We start from the raw sequence: 19,698 nt of genomic DNA, 5'->3' as shown, positions 1-19,698 counted from the left end.
ATCATAGTTATCTTTCATGGACCTCTTAAACAGACATAGTCTGCAGACCCCCAGGGGTCTGCGGACCACACTGCCATAGAGAGATTGGGGTTAAGCACCAGACAAGAAATTTGATATAGACAGAACATCTTTCATAGATCTGTATAAAACTGAAACCAACAACTTAAGAACTCCTAAAAACCCATTGTGTACAAGCACACCCTCATACAACCCAAGCCTTTAAGGGTAGGCAGGATAGGTAGCCACCTATTCTGTTGAGAAGTTAGGGGCAACAAAAAAGCAAGTTCACAAATGTGACACATTTATTGCTCACTGACAATACTTATTCTCTGTTTATATTTGTCAGTGAGCTATGTTGCAGTACTTGAATAAGTCGAATAACTTGTAGCTGTATGCACATGCCGTTGACTGATGGTCTTCAGTCTTTCACAGCAGCCAAACTGAAGATCAGAGTGACAATCTTGTGAAAAGAAATGTTTTTCTGGAACTAAATATCACAAAAGATGGGATTTCTGTGATTTCTGAAAACAGCTGTTTTGCTTCCAGTAAGTGAATCAGAACTCTTCTAGACACAAAAATTCATCCAATCAAAATGTCTGTGTTCCTCCTACTGTTTACTCCTTGTAAACTATCATTGTAATAAGAAATTTGCAAATTATTTCCTTAAACCTCCCCCAGAAACAAGGCTTGGAGCAGAGAACCCAATTTAGGAATCTAACAAATGTAGATGATAGGGCTATAGAATTAGGGGCACCCTGGTGTTTCCTGTCCCTGACCACACAGAGCTTGCTTTCCTGTCACAATTTTAAAGAAGGCTGTAACCAGCCCTGCCTATTGCCTGGTCAGGTGGGTGATGTGAATTTTAACCACTTCCGACCACTTACCATAGCACTGAGAGACTTCGTCCTGATAATATCCTTTAGTCTAAAGGAATTCAAGCCATAGCTTACACCTGTCAGGAGAATGCCTTAACTACAAACCCAAAGGCTGGATTGACTGTTCCTTTTACATAAAGCACTCATTTTTAACATAACTAATACCCCGAATGCTAAGATTATAATCTAAGACTCTGCCTAATAGATGAAAGCCAAAACCACTGGGCTATAGTCAGAGCCACTTCTCTTCTTTCTCCTCCTGGCCTCACCATTCCTGTCTGGCCTGACCAAAAAATTAGAAATTAACGTAAGGAGCAGACATCAGAATCTGAGTTTCACAACTGTTTGTGCAATAAAAAGTTCAAAATTGTTGTAATTTTCAAATTCTTTACTTTGTTTCATAGTTACACACTTGCCAATGAGTGGTGAATCATTTTCTTAGGGCGTGTCTACACAAGATGCTTAATGCACAATAGCCTAGTTTTACTGCATATAGCATGCATGGCAAAAACCATGCTAATATGCTAATGCGCAGTAGTATTAGTCTACTTCCCATTGTGTCACACAAAAAGCATGTGCTTGCACTGCTGTACAGTACAGCAGCCTACAAATACTAAATGTAATGCAGAGTAGGCACTATGCATTAATGAATGTGTAGACATGCCCTTAGTATTTTAGTGGAAACTGGGGAGTTAATGGGGAGAGCAGCAAAACGTACTCCTGCCTATCCTGGAAAACAGGCAATGATTGTACGTAAAAATTCCGCAAGTTTGTCTTTAAAAAGGAGGCAAACAGAGCACTCTGGTTTGGAACAAGAAGAAATTTTACAACTAGAGCGCATAGTTCTATACACTGAGGAAAGGTTGTAATAATGCACTAGACTGGGACCCAAAAGATCTGGATCCACTTTCTGGCTCCACACTCCAAGCAACCTTGGCCATACTGGCCATATCATTAAATCTCTGTTCTCCTTTTGCAAACTGGAGATTGTATCTCCATGGCTACCTGTCTTGTATGTGTCCAACAAGAGATGATGAGGCCTGATCTTGTAAATGCAAGCAAAATTTCCCAGCTCCCATGAGCACTTGATTGTAAGTGTAGTAAATTGAGAAACTGTCTGATTCTCATTTAATGAACTATTAAATAGCAGCAGAGGGAGAAGCAATTAACTCCCTGAGCTCAGCCAGTCATCCAGGTCTTTATGTTTAAGCTGGACCTGGAATCCGCAGCATTTGGCAGGAGCTCTGTGCAAAGATTTTCAAGTAGAGGTACTGGGTAGTGTCAGCTGTGCAGTAATAAAGATACCAGCTGCCCCATTTTGAATGAGCCATAGCCTGAATGTTAGGAAGAAAGGAGCTCTTGAAATTAGAATTGAAGTGACTTTAAGGCAAAGCAAAGATGTGTGGCAAAGATATATGAAATATTCCTGCTTGTGGTTTCTGGAGAGGACATGCTCCTCTCCTACCCTATTACTCATCTCATCTGTTCATCACTTGTAGAATAAATTATTTACAAAAACACCTTTTTAAGTGTGTATGAATCTGTGTGAATATGAATGAAACTGATTCTGTGTAGAAGTACCAGCAGCTTTAAAGGTTTGTTTAATATTTGGTATGCAGATGCCAAATAATCTGTGAGTTTATTAAATTTTGAGATATTGTGTTTCATCACTTGGTTGATTCCCTCTCCTATGATACATGCCATATCTATACCCCACAGGAGTTTGAAAAATCCGTGTGTACACACAAGATATCATTTATCTTCTTTTTGGAAAATGTTTGATTAGAATTTCTATTTGTATAATCATTAAATGCTGAGCATAGCCACAGCAAATGGCACTGTATGAACACTGTACAGAAAGAGTTTATTATTATTCCACTCCACTTGTCCTGTGATCCTCAGTTCAGCTCACGACCCCATTCTCACAGGTGTTACACAGACACCTAGAAAGCAGCAGAGAGCTCACCCAAATTGTTAGTGAAATGAATGCAGCTGTCTTGGCTCTCTACATTCAGCGCCCCGTGCACTATCTTGTACTGCCTATTCTCTCACCCGGTAACTTCTATAGAGGGCCGCTTACCAACAGACATTAAAAGAGATGGGAATTTAAATATTTCATTCCAAATACACATTTTTTCATTGTTTGTTACTGTCTGATACTCTTCATATAGTTTCATATTTGCTAGTGTCGGAAGGGACCTCAAAGGATCATTGAGTCCGAACCCCCTGCCCGTGGCAGGAAAAAGTGCTGGGATCATGTGACCTCAGCCAGGTGCTTGTCCAGTCTCCTCTTGAAGAAACCCAAGGTAGGGGAGAGCACCGCCTCCCTTAGAAGCCCATTCCAGATTCTGGTGACCCTAACCATGAAGAAGTTCTTTCTGATGTCCAACCTAAATCTGCTCTACTTCAGCTTCCCCCCTCACTGCATGGCCGGATGGGGCCCCACCATGCCTTCCCTGGGCACGGATTGGAACCCCACCCCCAGATCCAGCCTACAGATGGATCATGCACTGCCCAGCCAGCCAGCCAGCTGGCCCAAAAGGTTTAGCACCACTAGATTAGGGGAATAATATAATTGTAGGCATTTGGATCATAAGGTTTCAGAGGGTTTGAATGAGACCAGCACCAGTGGAGAGTACTTTTTAAAGTAGCCTTGACTGGCTTCAAATTACATACAGACTTGTTTGGATTTTCTTGCTTGGTGGAAAATGGAGAGGATGAGAGAGAATATTTGGCCAGTACCTCCTTCTCTGATCATGGATGTTAAGATGTTGTCAGACCATTACAATTTGCATGTGATAACTCTATGGATTATTATGCAGTTTTAAACATGCCATGAGCAGTTGTATGTTAAGGTTTAATACCATCCCTGCCCAGCTTATTGGCTGTCCATCATTCTAGAGCAGAAAAGTCCAGAAGGATAGATTCTCCATGTTGGGGGGGAGGGGCACGTCTGGGAGCAGCGCATGCAGAGATGCTGAAGGACTGCAAATTGCTCATAATGAGTCCATGGAGCAGTCTGTTACCACAACAGGAGCTGCTTGATGCCAGCTGGTGATACTCTTCATCTGAAGAGGCATAACTCTGAAATGTTCAGAGTTCATTTAGCTTGTCTTTCCCTGCTTTAATGTGCAGATGCTCCCATCTTAGGAGCATTTAACAGGGGGGAAACATAACATATAACAACACCCTCACAGAATATTCTTGGGTATTATGAAGAGCAAAAGCTTCTCCTAGAATGAATGCAAAAATAACTATGTTGCTGGACACTGTGACTCTGGGCTTCACTCTGGTCTCCACACTGATTAACAACACAGTTGGTGGTGCGTGACACTTCATCACTATGTAAAGCAGTGGTTCCCAACCTTTTTTTGCCGTGACCTGCTGCTGGAAGTGGAGTGCAGCAGTGGCAGCGGTTCGGCTGTTACACAAATAGACTTTTTGCCTATTGCTTTTAATCTTACGTATTTTCTTGAGTTTTGGATTGCCTTAAGAAACTCTATTTTTGTATTGCTCTGTAGTTTGACATAAGTGCTCGACCTTTGTGTGCTGCATGTGTGAGAGAATGGGTTAGAGTGTCTGTATAAAAGGAAAACATCAGCTGGCAACTGGCTGATGAATGCAGACAGGTAAAAGACCAAAACAAGAATAATCCACCCCAGAACAGCGAGAGAACAAGGAAGAACACAGTGATAACACAGTGAAGCCCAGAGGACTGGGTGAATTGACAAGATGGGGTGAGACATATTGATTTGGGATCGTCTTCTGCATATCATACTGGAGCATCGGTTCATCCGATGAGATGGACCGGCAGGAGCCCGACTCCTACTTGTGATCAATTTGGCTGGCCAGTAAGTCAATCCGAGTACTGATAAGACTGGTAACATATACCAGTGCAGAACAGAAATTGGGGTATGAATGTGGTGTGTGTGTGTGTATTAAGTGCTTACTCAATAAATGTGGCATCTTGCCTTATCTTCCCTCATAAAGTCTCGCTTATGATTTCAGTAGTTGGCAATTTGTGTAACATGGGGGTGGGGGAGATCCCGGCATGCAGCGCAGCTCATCCTTTGTGTGCAGCACTGCTGGCATTGCCCCCACGACCCTCACTTGGGTTGTGACCCAAGGTTGAGAACTGCTGATGTAAAGTTTTATGGCGTTCTGTCCCCGACCTAGCAGCTTTTGAGTATATTGCTGATTTACACCAAAACCTGTTCCTTGCTGGAAAATATTGTGGCAAAGTGGGAGTTAGAAGCAGGGATACTACAGAAAGGCCAAGGTTTAGTCTTTGTTTTGCCTTGGCCCTTCTGTGTGAATGGGGAATTCTATTCTACAGGAGTCTGTCTGATGTTACTGCTGCTCTCCACAGGTATGAAGTGAATGGGCCAAGATGAGTTGGCAGTTTGTCCAAAGCAGGATATTCCAGAATAGATGTGTATCCCCAAATGGTACTGCTGATACAGTTCACTGGGAAGATCAAGGAAGAGGTCAAAGAGTTTAATTTGAGGAGTATCTTGTGCTGAGGTATGTCTAGGTAATTGGGCAAGAGTTGCATTCAAACATTTTCCTGAAACTCAGTTTTCTGTTTGTATTCTCAAACAGATTATAGCTAGAAAAGAAATCCCAGCCTACTTGCATGCACATTCTTAATTTACATGACAAGAACATTTCTGCCTACTGCTAAGAAGTAAGTGAACGTAGTTTTGGGGAAAGCATTTTTGCCTCTTACAGCTCATTCATTTGAGTTTGAGAAGAAAATTGTGCCTAGGATGGTGACACAAGACTTGAAGCCCTTAAGACAGAACTTTAGTACTTGGAGTTAGAAGCAGAAAAGAGTTCTGGTTAATAGTATAAACCTGGCAGTCTCTGAGTAATCTCCATAGCTATTCATTTGTGAGAAATTATTGAGGGAAACTAAAACCATATGTGACATCTCCCTTGTTCTAAACCATTGGAGAAGGGTTTAAATTGGATCTGTATCCTGTTATCTTCATTTTCACATGATACATAGTGTTTATGTGCAAATTCAGAAGAAGGAAGCATTTTATGATTATGGATTGCATTTGGATATGGCCCCTTGCGTGTATTGTAGCTAGTGCATGATTCTGGAAGATAGAGACACACCATCAACTTATCTTCTCCAGAATATGTCTGCTCCAAACACAACTATGGTGTCACTAACTTAGAAATAGTTGAAGGCAGTGGGGCATTGATGAAGTCAAACCCCAAAATTAAAACATAAAGAATGAAACTTTTGGAAGCCAGCCACTCTGAAGAAAATATCAGGAAAGCTTAAGAACTGATATATGCCCAAGTCAGAATTCTGCAGGGACAGACTTCTGACTAAAGGAGGCAGATGGGTTTGGAAGTAAACAAGCTGAGAGGCTGCTCAGTATAAGGTAGGTATCTAACAGACTTACTCAAATCTAACTACATTTCTCCTCTTTCTCCCACCTCCCATTTGACACCCGCAGTCAAACCCAGATACAGGACTTTGCACTACATCCTGTTATTACATTTAGCTGCATGTATAAAAACAATACGACACTGGTTAATTTGGTTTGGGTCAGCAAGAGGGCTTTCTAAAAAAATTCACGTTAGCAGAAACTCATGGCCTCCTGTTCACTTGTGAGAGGAGAGGGTGCCTATATTGTAAATACAGGTACTAAAGCTGGAATAAATCAGGCCTAGAAATCATACATCTGTTGATTAAAGTACAAAATAAGTATTCCCAGTGCTCTCGCTTTGCTAAAGCTGATGAATCAACTTGCACAGAAAAGATTAGAACCTTTTCCCTTTCAATCCCTGCCAAGTGCATGCATGCTGCTGTAGCAGAAAGCCCCCTTTTCCTCTTGCCTGCATTTGCTCTCCCCTCTTTGGATATGTTTCTCTTTTTCTACCTTTTCTTCCTTCCTCTCTCTTTCACTTTAAGATAAAGAATTGTGTTTTAAAATTTGTGTGTGTGCATTTTGTATCTCCCCTTGTATTTTGGTATTTTTATCTATTTGTGTGCCATGGCATTTGTAGCTTATATTTTATACTCCTCACCTTTCAACTTTCAACTAAATGTGTTTTAGTTTCATAAGTAAGTTATACATTGTAACAATGTTAACACGGGCAGGAATCAAACTGCCCTTCCCTGTATCAGGCTGGCCCCTGAAAGAGCAAGTGAATCAGTGATTGAATATGTAACACTGTAGCAGCAGACAGCAATTAACACCTGGGACACTGCAGATCAACCAAGGGAAGAATTCAATAGAAGACAATATAACAACCGGGAAATCTCTAAACCTCACTGATCAAGGGCTAGAAGCCCTGGCCTGAGTTAATCAACGCCAGGGACCAACTTTTGGGCTAAATATCTCCAGATCACTCCCAGAGCCCTATTCAAAATTCATCAATGGACTCCCAAACCTGCACGTACATGCGGACGACCCCTGGGGCTGACAGATGCCGTCCAGTAGCCACCGAGGGGGGGAAGTCCTATGAGGATCAACGACCCCTGGATTGGGCAAACCTGAAAACTGGGGAGTCACCAAAGTCTGCCAAGGACAGATAAAAGGCAGTGAAAAGTGACCTTCAGTGGCGCCCTCTTGATCTCCAACTCGACCAGACCTGTCCAGCCAGAAGGACCAGCCGGCGACCCCCTTCTGGAGGATAACACCACGCTGAAAGAAGCCTCGACTGGCCATCGACGGCAGACTCCAGCGCTTGTAGGATAGGTATACCTGACTCTGTAGCTTGCTACTGTGTGTGTGTATGTGTGTGCATGTGTGTGTGTGGGGGGGGACCAGCCCCAAGGTTTATGATTTAACTAATGACAGTGTTTCAATCCACCTAATAAACCAGAATTTTAAGGATCCCGAGTTGGACATTTGTAGCCAACACTGCCGATTCTGTTATGAAGAATGTGCAGTTCTATTATGAAGAACCTGAAGAGCCAGCCACTCTATATGGTGCAAGCACTGATGTATTTCATACACATTTGTACAGACATGCCTAAACTTTCCAATATGACAAGTGCTTTGGGTTTTTTTGAATGACTACCTGAGACAATTTATGGGAACTTGATGTTCTGGTCACTCCAAATCACTAGTTGCTCTGTGTAATAAGGCAAGAATGTTACTTGACTGCATATATAAAATGATTTCTAGCTGTCAGGTCCTTAGACACAATTTTGATATTTGATGTTGTCTTCTGAGCTGTAGTTACTTTGCAGATTATATCAGTCAGATATTTTGCAAACAGTGTTTCAAAACATATTGCAATGTTAGCTTTAGGCCAAATTCCTCTCTGAGCGCCAATCAGAAGCAGGAGTCATACTATTTCCTGTAAACAAAATGCAAAGCATGTTGTTAAAGCCTAGATTTGTAACCCTGCATGTTGGTATCTATGGCTAGGTACAGACATTCAGAAGCCTGAGGCAGAATTGCTCTGAGTTGCATGGTTTTCTATAAACAGTGTAGTTTAGCTCAGTAGCGAACATTCACCCTTTACTGGGAGAGCAGGGGGCAAATCTTAGACTGGGTTCCACCATTTTAAAACCAGTCTACATCAGCCAAACTTTCATTCTGTTATGGAGATAGACCAGTTTCTGATCACTTATACTGATACAAATGTAATATTTGTAGGTTCAAACTCTTAAATCACTGACCTATTTAAAATAGGTGGGGTGGGTTTTATTGACAGTGCTCTGTTGCAGTACAGCCTGTAACCAGAAGAGGGAGTAGGAAATTGGAGAATCTTTGAATCGACCCTTAACAAGACTTTTTTCCGGTAGAAATTAATAGGAGAAACAGAAACTAGGATTGGAAAAGGCTTCCTGGATCAGAGTCCATCCTGCTAGGGAAGGATTTAGTCTTTTAGTATAAGCCAATAAACATAATACATTTGACATTGTCCAACTGGTTAAGAAGTACCATTGCAAATTAGGCCAGGTTCTTAGGGAATTGGTTTGTTGAGATAATGGGACTCCTCTTACAAACACTCCATGCCTTCTGTCACTGCCTACAGGTGCCTTCCACAGGCTGGTGCCATGATCACCATCAAATTCTAACACAACCAACTGGGTTTTCTCAAATTTTCTCACTCTTACCACCACTCGGTGATTTTCATTTGGGTACCATAGAGATCTCCAAGCTACAGGCAGTATTAGACTCTAGGTCTGTGTAACTAGGTGAGTAAAATGCCACTGACCTGGCCACCTGTGCCTATACTAGTATGCCTACTCTTCCTAGCAACTGGCATAAAGGACTATGTAAAGAGCAAGACAGAATCTGGCTGATGATTTTCAGTAATGTGTCTGATTGTTGCCATGTCAAACCAAAAAAATGACTGTTTTTCATATGGGTCTGTTCAATTTGGGGTGATGTCAATTTTAGACACCTGCATGGGTTACCTGCCGAGTGTTTTTCTGTGATTTAAAGTCTGGAAGCTTGCACACCTGAAACCACAAATGAACAGCTTGCACAACTGCAACCAGATGGACTGCTCTAATCCCAGCTACATGAGAAATTTCAGTTAATTGCTCCCAGGACTAAGTATGATATCACCACCTTTGAAAAAAAATATCCCTATCTACTACCACTTTCCAGGTCTGTGTTTTTGCTGCTGTTGCTAGTTAAACTTGAACTATTCAAATTCTAATTTGAGTGAGAATGGTCACACAGTAAGGTAACAATGGGGTCTCTGCGCTCTGTGTGCAAAACAGGTCTCGAAGGATATCCCATAGTTCTTTGCACTGCAACTCTAGGGATTTCTTCCAATGAGTTGTGGGGAGAAACGGTTCATCATTTCTGGACACATGAAGAGAACTAGAGCAGGACTTTGGTGGTTAGCATCATCTGAGTACAGCTAGCTTGCATCCACAACGCAGAGCAGAGTGTTATTAGCTCTCTCCAGCTTCAGTCTATCCCCTCAGGGGCTCAAAAACTTGAGTTAGAATTTTTGTAGTAAGAGTTTCGAGGTATGTCTGCATCAATGGTGCTCAACCTTTTCACACAGAGAACAAGATGGACAGTGCCTGGTCCATCTGCAGGCCGGATCCTGCTGGTGGTTCCAATCTGCTGCCTGGGGTGGGCATGGCAGGACCCCATCCAGCCATGTGGAGGGAGGTGGGGGGCGGTCCAGCCCTAATCTTGCCCCATGGGGAAAGGGAGCCTGGCTTCAATCCAACCCTAGATGGGCTTGAGGTTTGGGAATTCAGCAGTGGAGGACCAGGGAGGGTGACTCTATTAATGGCCACTGTTCAACTGGTTGCCAAATTTCCCAACCCTTGGGGAGCCCTGTGGGCTGAATGCCAAGGCTCCATGAGCCATGTTTGGCCCACAGACTGGAGATTGAGCACCCATGGTCTACAATATATCATCCCTGCTACTGCACATGCAAACTCCCAAGCATGCCAAGCCCATCTACTCCCATTTGGATGTTCCAAACCTGGAAACATGGCAGTAAAGCTGCTCTGGGGGTGGTTCTGGATACTCCTGAGCAAGCTGGAGAGTAAATATAATGAGTGGCAATGGAAAGATATCTCTGATGTTGCTTCACCATTACATTTCCAGATTTGGCATGTGTGAATGTGGGTTGGGGGGGACAAGGCATGCTCAGAGGCATTTTCCAGCAGCAGCAACAGGAGGTGGAATATTATATACTCATATTATAATTCAAGTTAACTTTAGTTAACTTTGCAGTGAAGACAAAGCCCATGGTTGCTTGGAGTGTTAGCACTACATTGGATGTGCCATTATGGATTCAACCCACAAATAAAAAGAGCCTCTTAGATTGGACCCTAGAACTCGCTCATCTGTATTCTAAAACAAGTCCAGATTTTGGCACTAAGAGGCCTGTGACTAGAAAAGCATACAGTGTTTCAGATCAGGATTTAAGTTTGTTTGCAGAAAGCAATTGGGAGGGGGAGTTTGGCCAACAGCTGCTCACGCCCAACGATAATTCTAGCCAAGACTATGAATCCCACACTTAAGCCAGCAACTAATGAAGCAGATTTTGTAGTTTCCAAAGCTGGTCTTTCTCTGATTTATCTTAAACTAAAGCAACAGTTTTCTGGTGGATGGTAGCCAAGGGTGGAGTGGAACTATTCAAGAAAGAAACATGCCAAAGGGGCTAAGGGAATTAGGTTATTGTAATTCAGTCTAATAAAAGCCCATGCATGCAGACACGTTAGTAAATATTATGATTATCTTCCAAATATGCCTCCTATAAACTATCTTCATCTCTGAAATATGCATATGACTGACCACAGTTTTAAGAGCCAGTTAATATTTTAGAGTGCGCATGTTCTCTTTCATGTGCTAATAACTGGAAAGCTTTAAGGAAATGTTATTTACTTGACAAAAATAACGATTACCACTTGGTTAAGCAAACTCATTCTCCAAGTATATATGTGGGAATAGCTTTCTGCTAGTAGATGGTTCTTTAATTTCAATTTAATGGCTGCAAGCTGAAACTGGACAAATTGAGGCAAGAAAATAAGGTATACATTTTTGAATGAGGGCAGTTAATTATTGGAACAACATACCAAGGGAATTGGTTTCTATGTTATTTGTTCTCTTTAAATCAAGACTGTCTTCAAGACTTACTATAACTCAAACAGGGATTATGGCTCAGTGCAGAAACTACTGGGCAGGGTTCTTTGGCCTACATTGTGGGAGATGAGGCTAAATGATCTTAATGGTCCCTTTTGGTCTAAATCTCTGAAACACTTGCATCATTTTATGACCACTGTGGTTTTGAAAGTTCAGCTGGAATATTTTTGAGTTTGTATTATGATCAAGAAAGGATAAAAACAAGACAGGTTACAGGCCAAATGAAAGACAAATGAGACTGAAATGAGAAGCAGATGCCATGTAGGGGAGAGTCAATGTATCTAATCAGTAGAAGGGGAGGTGAAATAAAATGGCAGAGGCAGGAAAACATATATGAAGTTTATGCAGAAGGCACTCATTTGTACCAGCTTGGATCCTCCTGTAGCACGAGCTTCCCCTTATATAGAAAAAGATTGTTTTTAAAATGCTAAAGTCCCCCTTGAGGCAGTGGGAGGTAACAATGGGTTTAGGTAATGGAAAGGAAAAAGTTCATGAACTGAAGTCCTTTTGGTGAACCAAAAAAATGTTGAGATACTAGCACAGCCCTGATCTCCCAAGGGATTTTCCAGGGATTCCACACCTAAAATAGGGTTGTGTTTGTGGCAGGGCACTGTGGGTGCCTGCCACTTTAAGGGCCAAGCCAAGTGGCCAGCAGGTGTTTAATTGTGGCAGCCATTTTAGATCCATGGCTGTCTATATAGACAGGGCAGTTTGCGGCTACTAAGGCTGGTAGTAACATTGCCTGGTTGCAAGGCTGCTTGGAACATTCTGGAGGTAAGGGCAGGAGCTTATGGGGATGGTTTGGAGGCCCCTGGCCCTGGGTATGGCCTAAAACTGCACCCTGCCAGGAGTGGGTGGCCTGGTGGGGCTCTCAGTGGTGTAGAAGCCCCCAGGAAATGCCAGGCCAGTTACCACCCTGGTGAAAGGTGGGTAGGGGTGCCTTAACCCCAGCTCTCACCTTTGGGTAGGCCATATTCTATTACCATCAGAGCAGGGTAGGCCAGGTAAGTTTCTGGAGGCACCTGTGCCTGCTATGGGAGTGACCCTGCAGGGCCAGGCACACTTCCAGGAGCACCTGAGCTGGGAATGGGGGATCCCGATCCATAAGTCCAGGCAGGAGGCGGAAACCCCGCTGAGGTATTCGACTGGTCAATGCTGGGGCCAGGACCAAAGGGTCAAAAGAGCCAGGGGCCCACCACAAGGGACGCCCACAAAAAGCTAAGAAACTTGGGGTCCCGACTGAGCCTGAGATGCTGCCAGGGCTTACAGAAGCCGAAGGTCCCCAGGGTTGGGGGCCACAGCTAGTAGGTGAATGTGACAGTTTAGGTAACTGCCTGAGATGCCATCTGCGAGGCTTGCGCCACTGTGTAGGGGTGGAACAGAGCTGTGGATACCACCGCCCCCAATATCGGGGTGTACAATGGGCAACCTCCTGCCTTAATTAACAACTTAATTAATTACCAACAAGGCATGGCGGGTGAGACATGCGGGTGGCATGCCCAGAGGCAGGTGGGAAGCTAGCTCTGTAGCTAGCCAGGGACTCCCACTTTGCCACAGTGTTCCACTTCATACTGTTTGCTTGACAAATTACATGGCTTATAGAAGGTGCTGATGCTGTTATTGAACTTGTAGTTTTATATAAAAAAGGCCCACAAAGCCACTCTTCTCAGACCCAAGCCCCAGCATCTGAGAACTAATGACATGGGGCATTTCTTACTAGTAGTTCATTTATCATGTTGTTGTTCTTGCAATGCTACTGTACTGGCTGGTGAATAGGTGTGTTTCTCAGTACAGAATTCCAGGTTCCAAAAATACAAATAAAAAGATTTCCAAGTATAACAACATGGTTTTTGAAGATCTGTCTCTTGATTTTTATATAAGGTTTGAGACTTTGATATGTATCCAGAGTTGCCTCTGTCTTGTCAGGGCTGAGACTTTTGGCACTTAGCTCATAACTAAGCCCCATGGGGATCTGCAAACCAGGAATTTCTCTGCCTACCTAAAATGGAAAACAGATGAGACTTTGGGGCACCTCCCTCTTCAGAACACACTAATAACCCCATTAGTAAGCTACCTTCTCAAGCTAGTGCCTATATTTGTACTCGCATGATAGAGGATAAAGAATGGATCAGAAAAGAAAATGAATTACTCTGAATATAAGACTTCAGACTCTGAGGCTGCCACTAGGGAGCCTTTTACAAATTCTAAATTCCTTTCCTTTGATGAGGAAAATAATGAGAGACATCCCCATGGCTTTCTTATCCAGATCGGTAAATAGAGGTACAGACCATGTAGCGTGTAGGTGCATTATAGCATGAGTTCTTAGCTTTCTTTCCAAAATCTCAGGCCCATATATTGCTATTATGAATACATGCTGTGTTGTGTGATGGTTTCTAGTGCCTCTGTAGCAAACTCTAACACTGCATTTACCCAAGAGACTTCAAGCATCACTTTTGTCAGAGAAATTCATTACCACAATCCAGCCCTTGATCATCTCCTGATGTGATTATTGCTGTGTGCTCTATGTGGAGCTACCATTCTCATCAATTCCAAAACTGAAACTGGTGTGGATTGTAGCGCATGCTTCTCTGCAGTAATAACATACAAGTTTGATGTTTCATGATCTGCATGGGCTGGTTATTGAGTTTCCCAATGTCGCCCTATCTAGGCCCTGACTACTTGGGAGGACCACCTATTCCTTGTCCTGTGATACCAAAATGGCTATCAGAAGAAGCACTCAGTAACCTTTGATTTAAGAGAGGGCAGGCTGGTGGTGGAACAGTTCCTATGAGGTATTCTCCCTCCATTCTGGGACATGATTCCCTCTGGTCCAAGACTTCTGACCTTCACACTGCAAGGGTCTGGCCCATTAAATCAGCATCTGCAGAGGTGAGCTTTTGAGGAAACACCAAGGAAATGACCACTGCTTAGGAACTATCTGCAGATAAGGAAATAAGTAGGAATTTTCTTGAGCTAAAATAGAGCCTGTCTCTTGATCTGGACCTGGAAGGTAGGAGGTGGGACTCCAGGTGGGATCTCTACTTGGAATGTCAGATGTCTAGTGAGTAGGGGTGCACTGATAGAGAATTTTTGGAACCATATTGATGGCTGATTTTTATAACAAGCCATATCAGCCAATACCAATCCAATTATGATATGCAGCTAGGCAGCATGGAGAGTGGCATCTGGCTGGTAAGCCCATAGATGTCTGTTGTGAGGGAAGGGGCTGCACTTGGGACTATTGTGGGGGAAGAGACAAGGGAGGAGAGGGTGTGGGGGTGCAGATCCAGGCCCCCACATAGAGGGAGAGGGTGGGGCTGGGGGAGGGACAAGAGATGGACAGCTGGGGTGGGGCAGGGGATAGAGCCATGAGTGGCTCATCTGGGGGGCATGAGTGGGGTGGCTCCCACCACTGCATGCATCCCAGGAGGCCATGGTGGGGCAAGTGCCCCTGGATCTGCTTGCAGGGTGAGGGTGGGCTGCTGCTGCAGGCTGGGGTTGTGGCAATGTGGAGCTCTTCCCAGCAGGGGGGTTGGGCTGGGGCTGCACTCGGTGGGCAGCAGCAGTGCTGGAAGGAGGCTATGGGGGGGGGGGCCTGCAGCCTCCTCAAAATTTGCCATAGCCCCCCTCCCAGTGCCACTGCCACCCACCCTGAGCACAGCCCCAGCCCAACCCCCCACTAGGAAGATCCCAGTGCCCCAGCCTGCAGTAGCAGCCCACCCTTGCCCCGTACACAGATTGAGGGGCACACCCCCCTATGCCCCCCTGGGGGTGCTCATGGTGGCAGGGGCCACCCCCCCATGTGCTGCTCATGGCTCTGTCCCCCACTCCACCCCAGCTGCGCAGCATCTGCCACAGCACCAACCCCACTCCCTCCCTCACCACTGGGGTCTCAATCTGCCACTTCCCACCCCTCCCCCCATGCCCCTTCCCTCACAACAGGCTAACCAGCCAGACCTGGCTGCTTTACGTGCTGCTGGGCTGCACTCCTGGCTGCCTGCATGCTGTACTACCACTGTGCATGCATGGGGCATTTATCAGCCACATTACTGGGCACATCAGCCAAAAAAAGCCAATTGCTGGTATAGTCAATTTTCCTTATATCCGTGTCAATCCAATATGGGACCATTGTATCAGTGCATCTCTGGTAGCGAAATTAGTTTCTCACATTAGTGAGTAATGTAAGAGCTGTAGTGGCTACTATTTGTAAATGTGACAATATAGTAGAAGCAAATAGAATCCATGCAACCTTGATTGCATTGGTTTAATTTGTCAAAGGACTTCCTTCGAAGTTTGGTTGGCTGGGTTGGGCTATTCTTCTTTCCCCTCGAGACTACTTAAATACACCTACGGCCTTGCTGCAGCCATGTTTGTTTGTTTTTCTCTGGGAGATGGGTTACATTTTACTTTTAATTTTATCACATTGATAATTAGATATTCAGTATACAGGAGGATCGCAGCATTTAAACCCACTACCTGTAGTCAACTTCAGCTAAAGTCTGTCAGCCAGAGCAGATGGTCTAGCATTTATAAATACAACTCGTTCAAATAAGCAGCAAAAAAGTGTATAAATTCCATACCCCTGGCTTCCTTGAGAGTTGATCTTCAGCTTGTTCATGTGAAATTTATGAACTCCATAGAATTTAGTAAACCAAAGTCTCCTTAACAGTGGAAAATCTGGAACATGAACTCTTGCTGAATATATAAAAATCTGGCAAAAAGCTCACCCCTTTCCCACCTCCACTATCTTAATTCTTCTCAGGCAATTCAGTCTTTCCGGTTTCCAAATTCTCTCTGTTGTGCAAGATCTTCCTTTTTCCTCACACGTCAGAGCTCCCTGATAGAGTGCCTGTGCATTCCATGTGGAGCTTCAGTATTCCTGAGTTGGAGATGTGGATCAATCATGATTTGACTTAGGTTTTGACCCCCTTTTCTTTTTTGTACTGTCTTAAAACTAAGAAACTGTATGAAAATCTTTACTATGAATTGGCTCCTGTAGCTCTAGGTATGGTGCATGCAGCTGCCTTGACAGAAGGAGATTGATCTGAAGCTGTCACATGCTCTTGGATGTGCTGATCTCCTAGCCCTGGTTGCTGATCAGCACCTTGCTTACACACCCTACCAAGCTCCTCACTGAACTGCCCTGCTCTGGATACCATACATGAAGATTGGACAATGCAGTATCCTCTAAAGAGGTGGAACAGGTCAATAGGACAGACCATGCTGGGAAAGTGTTACAAACTGTTTCATTTTACTAATTTAAACTAAATGGAATTACCCCCACTGTACTTCTTTCCAATTGCTCTCACTCATTCCCCAAATCTGGCTTGCTTATCGAGGCAGAGCGGACCTAGGAGGTACATCATGATTGTTTGGTCATAAAGGACTTGTAAATGAGCAACAACCTAGCAGTGAAGATTCTGACCTTGGGACACAGTGCTCCTCAAAAATATAGAAGTCAACCAAGTTTGCCTTGACCCCAACTATGTGGGGACCATCCACAGTTGTTCATTCAGCAAAATGGGTATCCTGTTAGGGTGTCGCTCCAGTGCACCTGGGTGCCTGGTACAGCCGAACCCTCTTGAATAGTCCAGCTATCAATGGAAAGAGCATAAAAGAACCACATTTAAATAGAGAGCAAGTATCTAGCAGGGCACATTCATGCCTGTCCCAAGCTACTCGTAAAAGTTACTTCATCTGTGGGGCTGAACTAGAAACAATCAGAAAATGATTTTTTTTTTTGTTTTGAGTTGACCCAAAGCAGGAATTTTTCTGTTGTGTGTTTTTCAGCTTGTCAAAAAAAATGCTTTGGGTTGAATGCATCATTTAGTGTTGAGACATTTTTAATTAAATCAAAGGATAGTATACAACATGATGCAGGCGCCATTCACAAACCAACAAGGGAGGCAAGTGGTATTCCCTTACTTCTGTGCCCTGTTGTTGGGATACCACGATCAATGGCAGCTGGAAGACTTAGCTCAAACCTCCTCTGTGCCCGGTTTAGAGAAGAGATTTAACCTGAAGTTGCCCACTCCTGGCAGGGTGCCTGAAGCATGGGCTCACAGTGTATTCTGAGGTAGTGTCCTTCGCAATTGAATCTGTTCCGCTCTTGGAAAGAAACTAAACAAAACAAAACAAAAAAATACTTCATAGGGCCAGAGAACAGTGAGTGAGACTGACTCTACAGACTGGTGGTTAGTGCATTTCAGCTGTCAAGTGGGATTCCTGAATACTAATCTCTGTCACAATTAATGTTTATATTCTGTTGAATTCAACCTGAATTTGTTTATAACTTTGGATCAGCCAACATGCATTTTTGGTGAACAAACTATTGCTAAAATACTATAACACAGGGTGCATTGACAGGTAGTGAAAGCATCTAAAGTGAATGCAAGTTACAGCACCCTACCTAGAAAAACAGTTGGAGACATTTTAAAGATAGTAGTTTGGGACTGGTACAAGTCCAATGAAGGCTGAATGTTATCGGGGAGAGTAGGGATTAGATTTTTGTTTTGTTTTGTCTTGCTCAGGTTTTGCTTGTAATGAGAACTCTCTAGCAAGTTAACATCTAAACTTTAAATGCTGTTAAGCAGCAGTGAGTTTTAAAACAATGATTGGCAACAGCTATTAGAAAACACATAATACATATAGGCTGCAGAGCAAGGCTTGTGGTTACAAGGGGACTATAAATGCCTGAACTGGCCAAATAGAAATTTCAGCTAAAAATAGCTTTCAGTCACTATAGTCATCTACAATATCATCAGAAGATACCCCAGAGCTAGCTGCACTGTCAGTGACTACTAGTGTGTTCCTATGGTGTTCATCTCTGAGCTAATTGACTGCCTAGAGTTATGCAGGTAGACAGCTCAAGAATAGAAAATAGTCCAGTAATTTCAAACAGTGGAAAAAGAGCATTGTGAATGTAACATTATCTCCTTTAAGTTTTCAGTCATAGGGAAACTCCTTTCCGTTCTCCCAGGACACTAATATCACAGTACAAGGTGATTTTATATTAAGGTGACAACAATTATAATTACAAAATTCATACCATGTCATATTTCTGAATGTCTGCCAGAAAAAAAAATGTTTCTTGAGTAAAGAAAAGAATTTCTCGGCCGGCAATACTTCTCATTACAGCAGTAAATCTCAAGCATGTATTTGAAAAACACAACATAGGACCTTCTCCTGTTGAAAAATCCTTCCTGCTACTCTGCAAGCATGACCTGTCAGCTTTATATGAAATCCCCACAAAAATTAATTCTCTACTTCTTTTTCCCCATGAAAACCCTTCATCTAAGCAGTTCAGTAGCCTACAAGCTGTACCTTACAAGCTTGGAATCACTTACCCCAAAAGACTTGCTCTTGCAGCACTAAAATAAAAGCCAGAGTCCAAATAAAAAGCATGGTTTTAAAGTCTCCAAGCAGTGACTGGAGATGCCTCTCTGTCTGGTAGTGAGAAGAAATGCAGAGTCCCTCCTCAGTTTACATAGGCTCTCTAGTTCAGACTTTTGTGCTGAGGTTTAGCCAGAGAATTGGGAGGAAATACTCCAAGACTGAGCCAAGATTCTTGAGCTGTTCTCTCTCTTTCTTCCTCCTTTTTAAAAACACCCTTCAAACTCCACAAAAGGTCCTGTTACCCAGGCGAGCTGGCTCTAGTCCAAGCCTCCCAAACTTTTTACTTTTGTATTTATTTATGCTGAGCATGAATGGAATGTGCTGAAACACTTCAAATCCTGAATATAGACAAGTGGGGCAAGAAAAAGAAGGGGCTGTCTTGCAAATAAGCTCCTGCTTAGAAGAAGTGTAAGAGGGAAGTGGGTGTGTTAGATGTTTATTTCCTCTGTAGGATTTTTCCTCCAGCAGGGTCATTGAGGGTGAACATTTAAGAACATAAATGGCCTTAGACCTGTGATCTAACAGGTTTTTTGTCTGTTCTGTTTTGTTTAAACACAGAGAAAATTCCCTGTAAGTGATGGCTGAGTCTTAGATAGCTGACAATTTTATTGGACTAAATATTGTTGATCTGCAAGTATGATGGTTGTTCCTTTCTGTTTGATGTTTTAAAAGCAATTTTGGACCTAATCTGAGGCATGCTTCTATTTTCAGTGTTGAAGCTATTTTAAATCCTAACCTAGAGTAGGATGATTGGTTTTGGTATTGTCACGCAAGAAAATTTCAGTACCACTCATGGTATATCTTGAATTTGTCTCAGGCATTACTGC

General features: G+C 43.3%; 1 protein-coding gene across 2 annotated transcripts in view; it reads right to left on the bottom strand.

Annotated features, from left to right (window-relative positions):
• PLAC9 (placenta specific 9) overlaps positions 1-19,168 on the bottom strand; it is a 28,239-nt gene extending 9,071 nt beyond the window's left edge. The window contains exon 1 of one of the 2 annotated variants that reach the window (XM_006018481.3): positions 18,823-19,168. In XM_006018481.3, the coding sequence (XP_006018543.1) occupies positions 18,823-18,880 (58 nt within the window). In that variant the 5' untranslated portion in view covers positions 18,881-19,168. The remainder of the gene's footprint in view (positions 1-18,822) is intronic. The other variant, XM_006018480.3, reaches the window with a different exon arrangement.
• Positions 19,169-19,698: the final 530 nt, after the last annotated feature.

This window comes from Alligator sinensis, unplaced genomic scaffold (genome assembly GCF_000455745.1).
Source record: "Alligator sinensis unplaced genomic scaffold, ASM45574v1 scaffold188_1, whole genome shotgun sequence".
In the NCBI taxonomy this organism is placed as follows: Eukaryota; Metazoa; Chordata; order Crocodylia; family Alligatoridae; genus Alligator; species Alligator sinensis.
The sequence above is the reverse complement of the archived record's forward strand: the minus strand, read 5'-3'. Positions and strand labels throughout refer to the sequence as shown.